This window comes from Ictidomys tridecemlineatus, chromosome 3 (genome assembly GCF_052094955.1).
Source record: "Ictidomys tridecemlineatus isolate mIctTri1 chromosome 3, mIctTri1.hap1, whole genome shotgun sequence".
In the NCBI taxonomy this organism is placed as follows: domain Eukaryota; kingdom Metazoa; phylum Chordata; class Mammalia; order Rodentia; family Sciuridae; genus Ictidomys; species Ictidomys tridecemlineatus.
Window position 1 is genome coordinate 106,080,242 of NC_135479.1, and position 13,858 is coordinate 106,094,099.

General features: G+C 33.4%; 1 protein-coding gene and 1 non-coding gene across 8 annotated transcripts in view; both read right to left on the bottom strand.

Annotated features, from left to right (window-relative positions):
- Positions 1-310: 310 nt before the first annotated feature.
- Positions 311-13,858, bottom strand: part of Kpna4 (karyopherin subunit alpha 4) — a 64,005-nt gene continuing 50,457 nt past the window's right edge. For all 7 annotated transcript variants that reach the window (XM_013364231.4, XM_078043587.1, XM_078043586.1 and 4 more), the window contains 6 exons: positions 13,707-13,835; positions 12,089-12,193; positions 7,588-7,659; positions 6,100-6,262; positions 3,704-3,798; positions 311-2,289 (listed from right to left, as the gene is read on the bottom strand). In XM_013364231.4, the coding sequence (XP_013219685.1) occupies positions 2,191-2,289; positions 3,704-3,798; positions 6,100-6,262; positions 7,588-7,659; positions 12,089-12,193; positions 13,707-13,835 (663 nt within the window). In that variant the 3' untranslated portion in view covers positions 311-2,190. The remainder of the gene's footprint in view (positions 2,290-3,703; positions 3,799-6,099; positions 6,263-7,587; positions 7,660-12,088; positions 12,194-13,706; positions 13,836-13,858) is intronic.
- Positions 13,037-13,347, bottom strand: LOC120884686 (small Cajal body-specific RNA 7). The gene has a single exon (XR_005727107.2).

Consider the following 13,858-nt stretch of genomic DNA (forward strand, 5'->3'; position numbering starts at 1 on the left):
ATTAAAAAAAAGCTTTGTATGCAATTTGTAGCCTTATTTGAAGTTATGTTAATACTTAAAATAAAGCTCAAGTTGTCTGTTTGTCTTGGAGTGAAGAAGGCCAAAACCTTGGTTTTAATAGGAAGAAAGCATAATTATAGTGTCCAGACTGAAATTACAGAACTTATGAAACTTGTTATGTTGGTTATGGTTCAAAAAGTTGAAGAAAGACAAGAACTAATAGGAGCCAGTGAGTTACACACTTTAACTCAACAGTAATATTTAAAAAAAAAAAAAATCCACACATCACGCACACACCCCATGTAAAACATTGCTTTAAGTTTTAATGTTTATTTCCCCAAGACAGCCTAGCCTGCACTCTACTTGGATAAATTTTACAAGCTAGTTTTCTGCTGCTTCTAGTTTTAAACTTTAACCATGTTTCTGATGACAAGGAATGCTGCAAAAATACTCTAGTTCAACAAAGAGTTATGATCACAAAATAATTTTTATCCATTCTACAGTGTTTCAGAATTACCAGTTGATTTTTAAACACAAAGTAGATATAGATGCTAATGGTGGCTAATCTGGTATGTTTCTTATAGCAAACTGTTGTTCATGCAACACTTGTGCTCAAAGGGGAAGGCACAGGATTTCCTACAATGAGCCACCTTATAAAGAGTTCTGTTTGTACAAATTAATTTATGTCACATTTAATTTAGTGTGCATAACCTCAAAACTGAGGCATTATTCCAATTTATAAAAACCACTTGCATAACTTTTATGCAAGTTTTAAAAATACAAAGTTTTCTCCCTAAAGTGGCTCAAAATAGATTGTTCATGGCTGCCTACATCTAAGATAAAAAGATTCTAAAACAATTGAACAGATTAGGCATATTATTAAAGGTGTTCAAACCATTACTTGATTTGTACATCTACTCAAACCTCTTCATCGGTCTTTATTCAGCAGTACATATGCACCAAATTCCATTTTAGAAGTTTCCATATCATTTTCATAGAAAACAAAATTTGAAAACAAGTAACATTTAAACACAGCACGGTATTCTATCACAACTGAAACTTTTTTCTTCTTCTTCTTTACAGGACTCAACAAAATCTAAAAATGAACTATGCTGTAGATTTACCTCATGCAAAGGTCTTTATGTTATCTCTGAAAATGAAAAGAATGGCCTTTTAAGCACATTTTACTGTTTTATACTATTATGGTAACTTGTGTACTGCAACAGTCTATTTTGAGGGAAATTTATGATTTTTTTACATGCAAAAATCTACACAAATTAGTTTTGATGATATGGAAAGCTTTTCATAGCATCAAACATTCATCTGGTGCAAATGCACAGGGAAACCTTCCTGAAAAGTTTTCTGACTTGAGAAGCAACTAAAAGAGCCATACTAGGTAAATAAAAATGGGGGGGGGATGACAAAAAAAAAAAATGGGGTGAGGGTTTTGGGGGAGAGGGGAAATAGAAAACACAGGCTGCAGAATAAACCAATGTCTGCTGCTAAACCGGTCTTTGTTTTTATGTCCAGTGTACATTAACACTTGTGATCTCACTTTGATGATTTACTATGTTTGTTATCAGCCCCCCGAAGGCGAATCAAGCTTGCATGCGTTCACATACAGCACCACAACCACACTCTCGTACACAGTCACTCCAGGACTAGGAGTCTGCTTCATGAGTGAAGAGCCCTAGATTTGAAAGATGAACCTGGCTCTCTATCACTGAGCCAGACATTCATTCAACATTGTCCATTCACACACTGCTTTATAGCAAGGCCTGGGCTCATTTTCCTTGACTTATATGGGCACTCTATTCTCTTTTATGCTTACAAGGCTTGAAGATGACAGTATTTCACTTTCCCCTCAATTGATATAGAGTAAGTCAATGTTCCTTCTCAGGCACTGAAGATCTGTGACCCGTAGCCCTTTTTACTTTGAACAACCTAAATAAGCATCCACGTAAAGTTTTCATTACATTTTGCCACTCATTCTCACTCGCACCCACTCGCCATCTTGACCTCATTTGGGCATTTCCTGTGATTCCAAATGAAATCTTCACATTTTCTTTCCCGATTTAATGCAGCAGCAGATCCCATGAGCCAAGCTTGATGGATCAAACCTTTTTATATATATGTATATATATATATATATCTGAGTGCTGCATTGTACCTAACTTCCACAATATCTTTCTAAAACTGGAACCCTTCTGTTGGTACATTGGCTGATGAATTGAAACCAAATGTTCCACCTTGAATTGCCTCTGGAACAAGGCTGGGATCTTCATCAATCTAGGGGGGGAAAAAAATTAGTTTTAGTTTTAAAGTAGACAAAAGAAGCATTAGAGTAACTGTTTTACTACCCTTAACAATGGTATAAGAACTAGGTGATGAGTGCCAGCAATGTGCTACCATCCTTTGGAAAGTTGAAACACTTTACAATGTAAAGTCTTTTTCTTTCCTTTCAAAGCCACCACTTTTGGAAAGTAAGTGTATTATTTGGTTAATTCCCCCCCACCCTCCCATCTTTTGGGTACTAGAAATTGAACTCAGGGATTTGTACATGCTAAGCATGTATTCTAACAGTGAGTTTTACTCCTAGCCCCTAGTTAATCTTTTAATACAACTAGGGACATATAGCCTCAAAACAGTAAAACAAGAGCTTGCTAATAGTGGCTAATATTTTATATGCTTTATACTATATTTGGTTTTAAATTCCACAAAATTACAAACCTAGGGTGTGGCTTTTATAACCATGTACGTAAGTTAAATTATTTTTTTTCACAATGTAAGAGAGTAAAAAAGATATTAGAAAACATAGGCCTTGTCACCTTACTGAAATTAGTCACCTAACTACAAATTAGTACATCTAAAATCCCAACTTTAAGATACATGATTAAAGCTACCTGTAAGAGCATGTTTTTCTTGGATTTTATTTCTGATTTAACTGGGCATCATTAATCTAAATAGGCTTTAGTGTGAACATCTCTAAGTAAACAGTCTATAATTTCCTTTTCTACAAATTTTCTACCACATTGTGATTAATGTTCAAATATCAACAGAAAGGTTTAGTAGCTTTTTATTTTTTGGGTAGGGGTAGGGATTGAACTCAGGGCCTCCCACATGCTAGGCAAATGCTCTACCACTGAGGTACATCTCCAACCCCTATTGTCCTCTTTTAAAGACTTATTCTTTGAAAAGTTGAAAAAATCATCCAAGAAATCCACTGTTGGTTGTATTTAACCACTCTATTTTTTTAAAGGAGAAACTACTTTAATTTTAGATTTACTCTTTCAAAGAGGCAATAAAAATAATTTCTTAACTCCAATTACTATAAGGTTTCAGTCTGAAGAAATTTTTGTATATCATACTTTATACTATATAATGCCTTTTCTTTTTTGGTGATTTTCATTTGATCTATTATCCTCACATTTGGTTTTAGTCACCAAATAAAAATGACAACATATGTAAATGTGTATTAACTAATTGCTATTATAAAGGATATACTAGTGACTCACTCAGTGTTATTAGAAATTTAAAAATACTGAAATATTTGTTAAGCAAGTGACATCACAGTCACATACCTATTTTAATTCAACTGCAGAAAGGACATACATGCATATGCCTCTAGCTTACTATATACTATTTTGTTCAGAATTATTATGTTTTAACATAAAACTAAGAAAACTACAAAATTATTAAATACATCATCTGAAGAGAAGAATTGATCAATGATCTCATAGGCCAATTTGTAGATGTCTTCATTTTCATGATTTTGAAGTTGTTCGATTTTCTCCAGTCCTGCAAGAGATTTTATGAAGTGAAACAATAATAATATTAAAAAAAATAGTGACAGGTTACAATAATCTTGAATGTATAACCCAATTTTTGTATTGCAAAATTTTTGGATTATAATTTTTGAGACGCTATAGGTAAATCTTAAATATAAAAAGATTTAATTCAGGAAAATAGGCATATTTATTTTAAAAAGATTAACAATCTTAGTGTCTAATATCATGTAAATTATGATAAGAAACAATGGGACATCTATTTATAAAGCAAAATAATAGGTAACCAATGCTTATAAAGAACAATAACATGTAAAATTGCTTTTGTTAAAAATAAAAAAGCAAAATTCCTGTTTTCTAACATCTGCCAAGTTTTTCTAATGGACTAAAAAGAAACTGAAGATACTGGCAATTAACAAATTTGATCCATAAGACAGCTATTAAGCATACTTAAACATGAAAAAAAGAGAACAATCACAATATTTCAGGGGAAAAGGGATTTTCCCTGTAAACATTAATAAATTTATTACATCAGAGGCAGAAACTTGTTGATATGCAAATTGGATCTTGTTTTATTTTTTAGGAGCAATAATAGTAGACCTATGAAATAAAGTGAAATTGCTCCTTTCACTTATGTTCTTCCTCTATCCATTTCTTAAGTGAACGAAATTACCTCGGGCCCCTATTTCACTCTACACACTTTACTTTTGGTGATCCTTTCATTAAAAAATTTAGCTACTAATTGTGAGTGGAGGATTTATAATCATCTGTAGCTTTTGTAGTTTTACTTATTTTCATAACTTTACTAGCACAAAATTCAAATGCCTACAAAATTCTACAAGGACATTTAGGCTCCTAAATCTCAAACTATCTAGAACAGTTTGTTAACTCTCCTTCCTCATTTAAACTATTCATCCTACAATTCTTACTTGTTGATACTCACTAAATAGCTTGAAATCTGAGATCTAAGATTTCCTTTTCCTCAATCAAATATCAAAACTCTGTTCATCCATTTCTAAATTCTGTAATCTCCCCTTTGTCTCTGTTATTATGGCCTTCATTTACTCTGGCCTGAACAGTATATGCTTTCCTAATTGGTCTGCCTTCTGTCTCCAAAGGCTCCATTCCTCAGTTATTTAAGCACCAATCCTCTAGGAAAATCCTCCAATGGCCTATCATATCCTATGGCAAAATCCTTTGGGAAGTTTATAAAACATATTTCTATTTCATATCTCCAGTGAGGGAGGCAATATTTGAGAATCAATCAATATCTACATATAAAATACCTGTTGTTCATTTTACTAATTCTTATTCCCTAATTAGTTCCTAATATCATTCTCCATTTTCCTATTCCTAACTGGATGGTTATACATTATTTGTTGTTATTCCAATTGTCACTTTAGTAACTTCAAACATGCTTTATTTCAAGTCTTGATTCCTCCACTTAGTTGATATGGGTTCTCTCATTCTTGTTGTTACCTCTCCTTTCATTCACTTTTCAGCTTCTGTCAGAAATACCTTTACTTTTATGATTATTCAAGTTGGAAACATTTATTTTCTGTTCCATAGCCACATTTTGGACTCCGGTATTCTGCCTATATATGAACTCTGAGATTGAAATCTAATGTGTTGTTTACACTCTAGATGACTTTGGTGCACAGCCAGAATGGTAACTACTGCCTTACTGAATAAAGTATCTGCTGTGCTATGAAACTTCAAAGGAGTTTGGTTATTGGCTATTTCTCCAGCTTCATCTCTTGGCAGTTTCTACCCCATACTTTGTGATTCAGCAACACTGAACTACTTATAATTTGCTGAATGCTATTTCTCACCTCAGACTTTGCTCATGGTGTTATCTCTGCCTGGAACACCTTTCATCCCTTTTTACTTTATTAATCCTTATTCATCTCTCAAAATCCAGCTCAGATGTCACTTCCTGCTTCTTCCAGGATGGATTAGGTATCCCATTTTGCTGTACATTTCTATTAGGGTAATTAGCACATTAAATCAGTTCATATTTATCTTCAAAACTAGACTACATGCCTGAGGGCACGGACTGTGTTTTGTTTACCACTGTCTTTCCAATACTTTTAGCACAGGGCCTGTTCAATATAAGGCAACAATTCAGTTACCTAAACACATGCAAGAGGCTGAGCAGGACTATATATAGAATATAGCATTTTATTAATTTATTCTGTTACTTGATTAATCTAAGACAGAAAATTACAGAAGTGGTATATTAGTCAGAAAATAAAGATAGTTACCAAAAAAAAAAAAAATTAGAATGTGGAATAATAGCTAATAAAGAACTTACCTCCACATTCTTCTATAAGATTGGCTATGGTTTCTGCCTCATCTTCAGCCATTTTTAATATATTACTTAATCCATCGAGTACTACTTGCACAACCTGTGCATCTTTTACAGTCAGTAAGTTGCAAAAAGGTGGGATAACATTTTGTTGAATAAGGTAGGCCACCTAAAGAATAAAAAAAAAAACATGAAAAAATAAAATGTAGGCAAAATCTGTATATCAAGATGTTTTAACAGAATGCTTTTCACTTTGAAATTTTGAGTACGGACACACATGACTTCATCTCTAGGACATAGTTAAAACTTCATTATTAACTTGATTTTCCTTTCTTTTTAAAGTAGCAAGTTTGTTTTTCTTGAATTTAAGAGGAGGGGGAACTGAAATGAAAATGAAGGAATCACTCAACTTATTATTAAACATTTCTTTGCTTTAAGGAGTACTTCCTTTGAAAATCATTTCCTCTTTAAAAGTAAGAAAGTAAGCTGGGCATGGCAATGTATAACTATATTCCCAGCAATGTGGGAGGCTGAGATAGGAGGATCACAAGTTCGAGATCAGCCTCAGCAACCTAGCGAGGCCCTCAGTAACTTAGTAAACCCTGTCTCAAAAAATAGAAAAGGCAGACAATGTGTCTCAGTGATAATGTAGCCCTGGAATCCCCAGCTTTTAAGTTTTAAACCCTATGCACCTCATGTTTCTCACCCTAGTTCCTAGTCTCAGCCATCTAGTAAAGTTTAATTTCTAACTGCTGAGTAGTTTGTTGTTGCTGATGATTTTTAAAATTTTTGCTCCTGATGTTCATTTGTTAGGAGAATCTATGAGACAATTTTTTTCTGCCATATTCACCACTCCAAAATCTGTTCTTAGTACTGTTAAAAAAACAACACAACCCTAATTTTAGGCCCCTTGATTTTATTATAGGTTAGAAATTCTTTCAAGATTCCTGGGGATTTCGCACAGTGGTAGAGAATTTACTGGCCTACAAAAGGCTCTAGGTTCAATCCCTAGCTCCTGGACAGGTAGGGAAAAAAAAAAAATCCCCTCTCTTTTTTGATTAAAAAAGGTCAAAGAGTGGGGGCTGGGGTTGTGGCTCAGTGGTATAGTGCTTGCCTAGCATTCATGAGGCACTGGGCTCGATCCTCAGCACCACATAAAAATGAAATAAAAATACTGTGTCCACCTACAACTAAAATATATATTAAAAAAAAAGTCAAAGGATGATATTCTATATGAAAAAAAAATCATAGAAAAGTGGCTGGAAGTATATAGCTCAGCAGTAGAGCAAATTCTTAGCATGTATAAAGTCCTGGGTTCAATCCCCAGTAATATCCCCACACACCCCTCCTACCCCCTGTCCCCCAAAATCACATAATAGTTATCTTGCTATTATTTTAAATTATGGTTTACTTATATCTAAATCATATAATCTGTTTGTACTGTTTTTTTTTTTTTAACACCACTTTTAAGAAATAAGTAAAAGTTAAACTTACTTGATCTTTCCTTCCACTAATTGTTAAGTTACTTATGGCCCAAGCAGCTTCTTTCTGAGTGCCAAAATCCCCCTAAAAAAATAAAAACAAAGCAAAAGGCTACTGTCGGCAACATAAGGATAACTAAAAAGAATGTTTTCTGGAATGATTTTTCAAGTGCTTATTTCTCCAGGTTTCCTTCTAGCTTTTCTACATACATATATATTTTTACTTACTAAGATAAGATTTATAACACCCAATATACCCTGAACAAAGGAATTTTCTTTTTGGAAACTCTCCTGAAAACAATTTGACTTAATGTTACTATTCAATGCTATCACATCAAAATCAGTAAAGAAAATTTTGGAAAAATCTGTAACTTCATTACAAAAATACAAATTGAAAAAATATTTAAAAATAACTTAAAAAGATGTGTATATATATTTGTTTATATAAATAACTTAAAAAAGATACACATGCATATGCAAATATTTCTGAATATTTATACATATATGTGCTTTTTGAAACAATTTATATAATGAGATCTATATCTTTATAATCTCATCTTTTAGAATTTACCAAGAAAATATGGGAATTGCACAGCCAAAAAATAAAATCAACTGAAATCTTTATAATAGGAATATAACTAATTACAGATACCTAACTAAATGAGCAGTACTAAATGAGGTTAAGAAAATCCAAGTATTTGTCAGTGAAGTTGGTGGGAGTACAAAAAGGCACAATCCTCAAAGAGGGGGAATTGACACTATAACAAAATTTACAAATGTTTTTGTATATTTCCAGTAATCCTAAATACAACCTGTGAAAAGGGTAAAAACAAAACAAAACAAACCCCTTACAAGCTATTTGTGAAAGCACCACTATTTTCAACAGCAAAACACTAGAAATATCTCAAATGTCATGCATAATTGATTATGTTACAGTGCATCCATATAATGTACTATGTATAGTACTATATAATAAAAAGAAGAATAAGGGAAATACAAACAGGGAATAAAGAAGCTCTCTTTATAATGTCATGAAAGCGATCTCCAGTGTATGCATGAGTATATGTGTGTGTGTATACATGGATATACATACACACACACACACACATTTATATATCATGGTGGCACACTCTATAATTCCAGAGACTTGGAAGGCTGAGACAAGAGGATATATATGGATAACTAGAGAAAATGTTTTCTGGAAAGATTTTTCAAGTGCTTATACACACACACCCACACACACATACATACAAACATACAAGTATCCCGAGGATATGCAGTATATTATTTTCTGTATAAGGGTGGAAATAACCATATACATATCCATTTGCTTCTATTTTAGAAAGAAATAATGGAAGGATAAACCAAAAGTGGGTAAAATGATTATCTAAAGGAAGAAATAAGGGAGGGAGGACTGGAAGTGAAAATCAGACCTCTGAATATGTGCCCTGAAAACAAAAGTATATTTTTAACAAGAAATTAAAAATCAAGGTAACATGCTTATTTAAAAAAAAAAAAAAAAAAAAAAAAAAAACCCAAAAAAAACAGGGACTGGAGTTGTAGATCAGTGGCAGAGCACTTGCCTAGCATGTGTGAGGCACTGGGTTCCATCCTCAGCACCACATAAAAATAAACAAATAAAATAAAAGCATTCTGTCCATCTACAACTATAAAAACAATCAATCTGTGTATCCAGTTGGTGGCTTAACCACACTCAGAGGTACACATTAAGTATTTCACTAATGAAATACATCTTTTAGAAATACATCTTTTAAAAGTACATTCAAGGGTTGGGGTTGTGGCTCAGTGGTAGAGTGCTTTCCTAGCATGTGCGAGGACTGGGTTCAATTCTCAGCACCACATATAATTAAATGAATAAAATAAAGATCAATCAACATCTTTAAAAAATTAAAAAAAAAAAAAAAGTACATTCAAAGCCAGGCGCGGTAGCACTTGCCTATAATCCCAGTAGCTTGGGAGGCGGAGGCAGGAGGATCACAAATACAAAGCCAGCCTCAGCAAAAGCAAGGCACTAAACTAAGAAACTCCAATGAGACCCTGTCCCCCACATACACCCCCACCCCCCAAAAGAAACAACAAAATAGGGCTGGGGATATGGTGCAATGGTCAAGTATCCCTGAGTTCAATCCCCTATATCCCCTGACCCAAAAGTACATTCAGTAGTCAACCCTCAGTAGTCATGTTGTTATGGCAATGTGACTTGTTATTTTGATACTATAAATATATTTTACATCTCTTCCTTAGGCTGAAAACAATTTTTTATCCATAAGATATATACCATCAATGGTATGCCTCAAAATATGTATAACTGTACTGTATATAAAAGATAACCCTATAATATTTGATAGCTTCCTTTCATGATTCATTTCTTCAGAATTCTCATATTTGGGAGAATTAACAAGACCCTAAACAACTTATTAAGACCCTGTCTCAAAATAAAAAAATAAAAAAGACTGGGAATGAGACTCAATGGTAAAGCACACCTGGGTTCAATCCTCAGTCCCTTCCCCCACCTCAAAAATGAATTCTTATAATGGAAGGGAAAGGAAGGGAAACCAGTTGAGTAGAGGAAGCGGACCAGGGAGAAGGAAATGGTAAGGGGAAAGGGAAGAACTGGGAAATGAAACTGACCAAATTATATCATATGCATGCAGGAATATGTCACAATGAATCCCATTAGTATGTGTAATTATAATATACCAATAAATCAATGAATACATAACTTGCTAAAAAAGCTCTCATGATCATCAACTCATCTGTCAAAAATATTACCTATTGCTCACTCCAAAATATAGTCCGTATGGGACAAGCACGATAAATCCTTAAAGCTTAATTCTTTTTTCCTATCAGTCATTTTTTACACCTTATAACATGAATACAAAAATACCTATCACTTATTTTATTTACTGAAGCCGACAAAAAATTACACCCTTGCCAGGCTCAGTGGCACATGCCTGTAATCTCAATGGCTAGGGAGGCTGAGACAGGAGGATAGTTAGTTCATAGTTAGCCTCAGCTAAAGTGAGGTGTTAAGCAACTCAGTGAGACCCTGTCTCTAAATAAAATACAAAAAAGATTAGGGATGTGGCCCTGAGTTAAATTCCCCGGTACAAAAAAAAAAAAAAAAGAATGACATCCTTGTAAAAATACTCATCTTTATGTCGGAAGAATCAAGGCATCCTGGAGGAATAGTTTATTCTAGATCCAGGTCAGAAAATGCAAAAGATAATCCTAGGAATCATATCTAAAAGGTAGAGTATTTAAGAGACAGGTACTAACTTTAAGATAAAGTTCCAAATGGCCAGGGATAACTTGGGTGTCAAAAGGAATAACATTTAAAATGGACTAAAACTTATAAAATAAGAACTCAATTTCCTAATGATCATAAAATTTTCACTCTGGTCTCCTTTTGAGGTTTTAGGGAACCATGTGATAAAGTGTAAAAAATGACTGACAGAAAAAAAGAATTACGCATTAAGCATTTATCATGCTTTTCCCATACAGACTATATTTTGGAGTGATAAAAGCTCTTCACTACTGAAGAATCATGGCTAATATATTCTTTGACAAAATTAGAAAGCCACCATTTTGCAACTCCTAGTAAAATAGGGGATTCCAGGCAATGATGATCAATAACTACCTAAAAATCATTAGGAGAAAGACTCATGAATAATGTCACAAGTAAGCTTAGAGTAAGCTGATTATACCAGGTCATATACATAGACAGATGTATCTTCATTTTAATTATAGAATTAACACTTTGTTTAATTAGTGATCAGACAAAAACTCTCATGCTGTGATTCTATAATTGTAAATTCTGTTTTCCCCAAATATTAATATGAACATGAGATGATAACAATATCACACTTACTTGCTATTTAATTCTGGGCATTTTATAGCACAGGTCCTTCATCTATTAGGGTGAATACCCAACTTTTTTGGGAAGAAAAAATACAGAAGGGCCAGAGGTTTCCAAGAAGAAATGAATCATATTAAAAACTGCTGGATTCAAAAGCTTCAATATGAACACTATTTTACCTGAAATATTAGCATCACTATAGGATCTAATCAAATAAACAAAGAAAAAAAAGTATATATTTAGGGACTGGAGGTATGTCTTAGTGGTAGAGCACCTGCCTAATGTGTGAGGCTCTGGTTTGATTCCCAGCATCATAAAACAAACAAGTTAAAAAAAAAAAAAAAAAGGAAGATTACCTCTAGATAGGGAATAGGGGTGGGAGGGAAAGGAAGAGGGAAGGGGAATAGCATGGATGGTGGAAGGAGACCCTCATCATTATACAGAATACATGTATGAAGATGTGAATTTAGTGTTAACATACCTTATATACAATCAGAGATATGATAAATTGTGGTATAAAGGTGTATTAAGAATTGCAATGCAAAAATAAATAAAAAATAAAGCAGACTATATATATTACATATATGTAAAATCCTTTCCCCTTATTTAGATAAGTACAATATGATCTTCTTACCTTATCCAAAAGGTGTATTATCATTGGTACAAGATTGGCATCAATTACTGCCTGTACCTGCTGTTGATTTCCTGCAGTGATGTTAGAGAGGAACCACACTGCTTCCTGTAGAAGAAGATCCTTTCAATATTTCTCATTAAAATATAAAATCTGTATCTGAACTAAGAAAAAAAGCATTTGTACCGTGTCCAAATGATTTTACTACTGAGTAAACTCTATAATAAAAATCTTGGGAATTTCAATTCTTCCCCCTTTCCATATATTCTTTGAACAAATAGCTAATGGCCCCTAATCCAAATCACAATGAACTAACCCTTCTAAAGAATTCTCAATGACAATGCTCCCAAAGAGTATGACTCCAAAGAAGCTTGCTTGGTTGGATAAATACCCAAAAAACAATAAGCTGTAAAAGAAATTCAAATTCAAAACTAAAACTTTTATAAATGACATTCAATAGCCTTCTCTCCTGTAATAAGCTTTATTGTCTATTCTACCCTTAGACTCCTAACCAAAGTAGGTATATATCAACTATTCATAACAATGGAGCATCAGAAATAAAACAGTGGGCTGTTTTAGTATATTTTATAATACTCATTCATTTGCACCATTTCTCTGAAAAGCTGAAGTGGACCCAGATGCTTGACTACTTTATTGGTCTACCTTAATGATCTTGTAATGTTATCTTTTATATTACAATGGTGCTATACTTTTGTAAAGGTGATGGTCATTCCAAAGTGCTTTAAAGTTTCAAAGATAATAAATGCAATTACTAAAGACACAGCTGGCATGAAATAAGATAAAATATCTACCTATATGCTATGTAGGATATTATCAGAATTTTCCTAACTTAAATTTATTAAACTTACCTATTTTTTAAAGGAAAACATTTTCTCTATTCCTACAAACTGTTAAAACACATTAGCACTGACTACTATACAATAGGCTCTTTTGGATCAGATCACAGGACCATGTTTAATGAACCTGTTAGAGATTTTAGGGTGCTGGGCTAGTTAGGTGAGCCGCTTTGGGGTTATAATCATTGGCAATGTTGTAAATCAACACCCCTATTATTTCTACAACAGCCTCAGATGCACTCCAATATCAGCATCACCATTCAGTGCCCCCTTTCCATAGCCCAAAACACACACACACACACACACACAATTAACTACCATAAAATACTAATCTAGAATTAATATATTAAAAATTTTCAGTCATACAACATTCAACACCCAAGTATCTCCATTTCATCATTTCCAAAAGAGCCAAAAAACTCCACAGTGCAAATGTGGGTGTAGCTCAGAGGTGAAGCACATGCTTATGAGCAGATCATGTGAGGCACAGGGTTTAACCCTCAGCACCAAAGAAAAAGAGAACAACAACAACAACAACAACAAAAAAAAAAAAAAAAAGAAAAAGAAAAAAGAAAAGAAAAACACTTTGCAACTTGTTTGTTTTATATATGTAAAAATTATATACCCAATTTGTGTTTCTAAAGAGTGATATACTTTCTCTTGATACATACATGACAGTTTAAATTAATAACATTACAGATACTTCTGGGACCCAAATTATATAAATGAAAACTACCAGTTTAATACTATTTTAAAATACTTACTTTATTAATTTTCTCTTTGGGATGTGTCAGGAGTGCTGGAAAGTGTGAGAGGGCATCACAGTTCAAAACTACTTGTGTTTGTTCATCAGTTCCAGTAACAATGTTGCCCACTGCTCTAAGTGCAGCTGTCTGAAATGTAAAAAGATATGTTT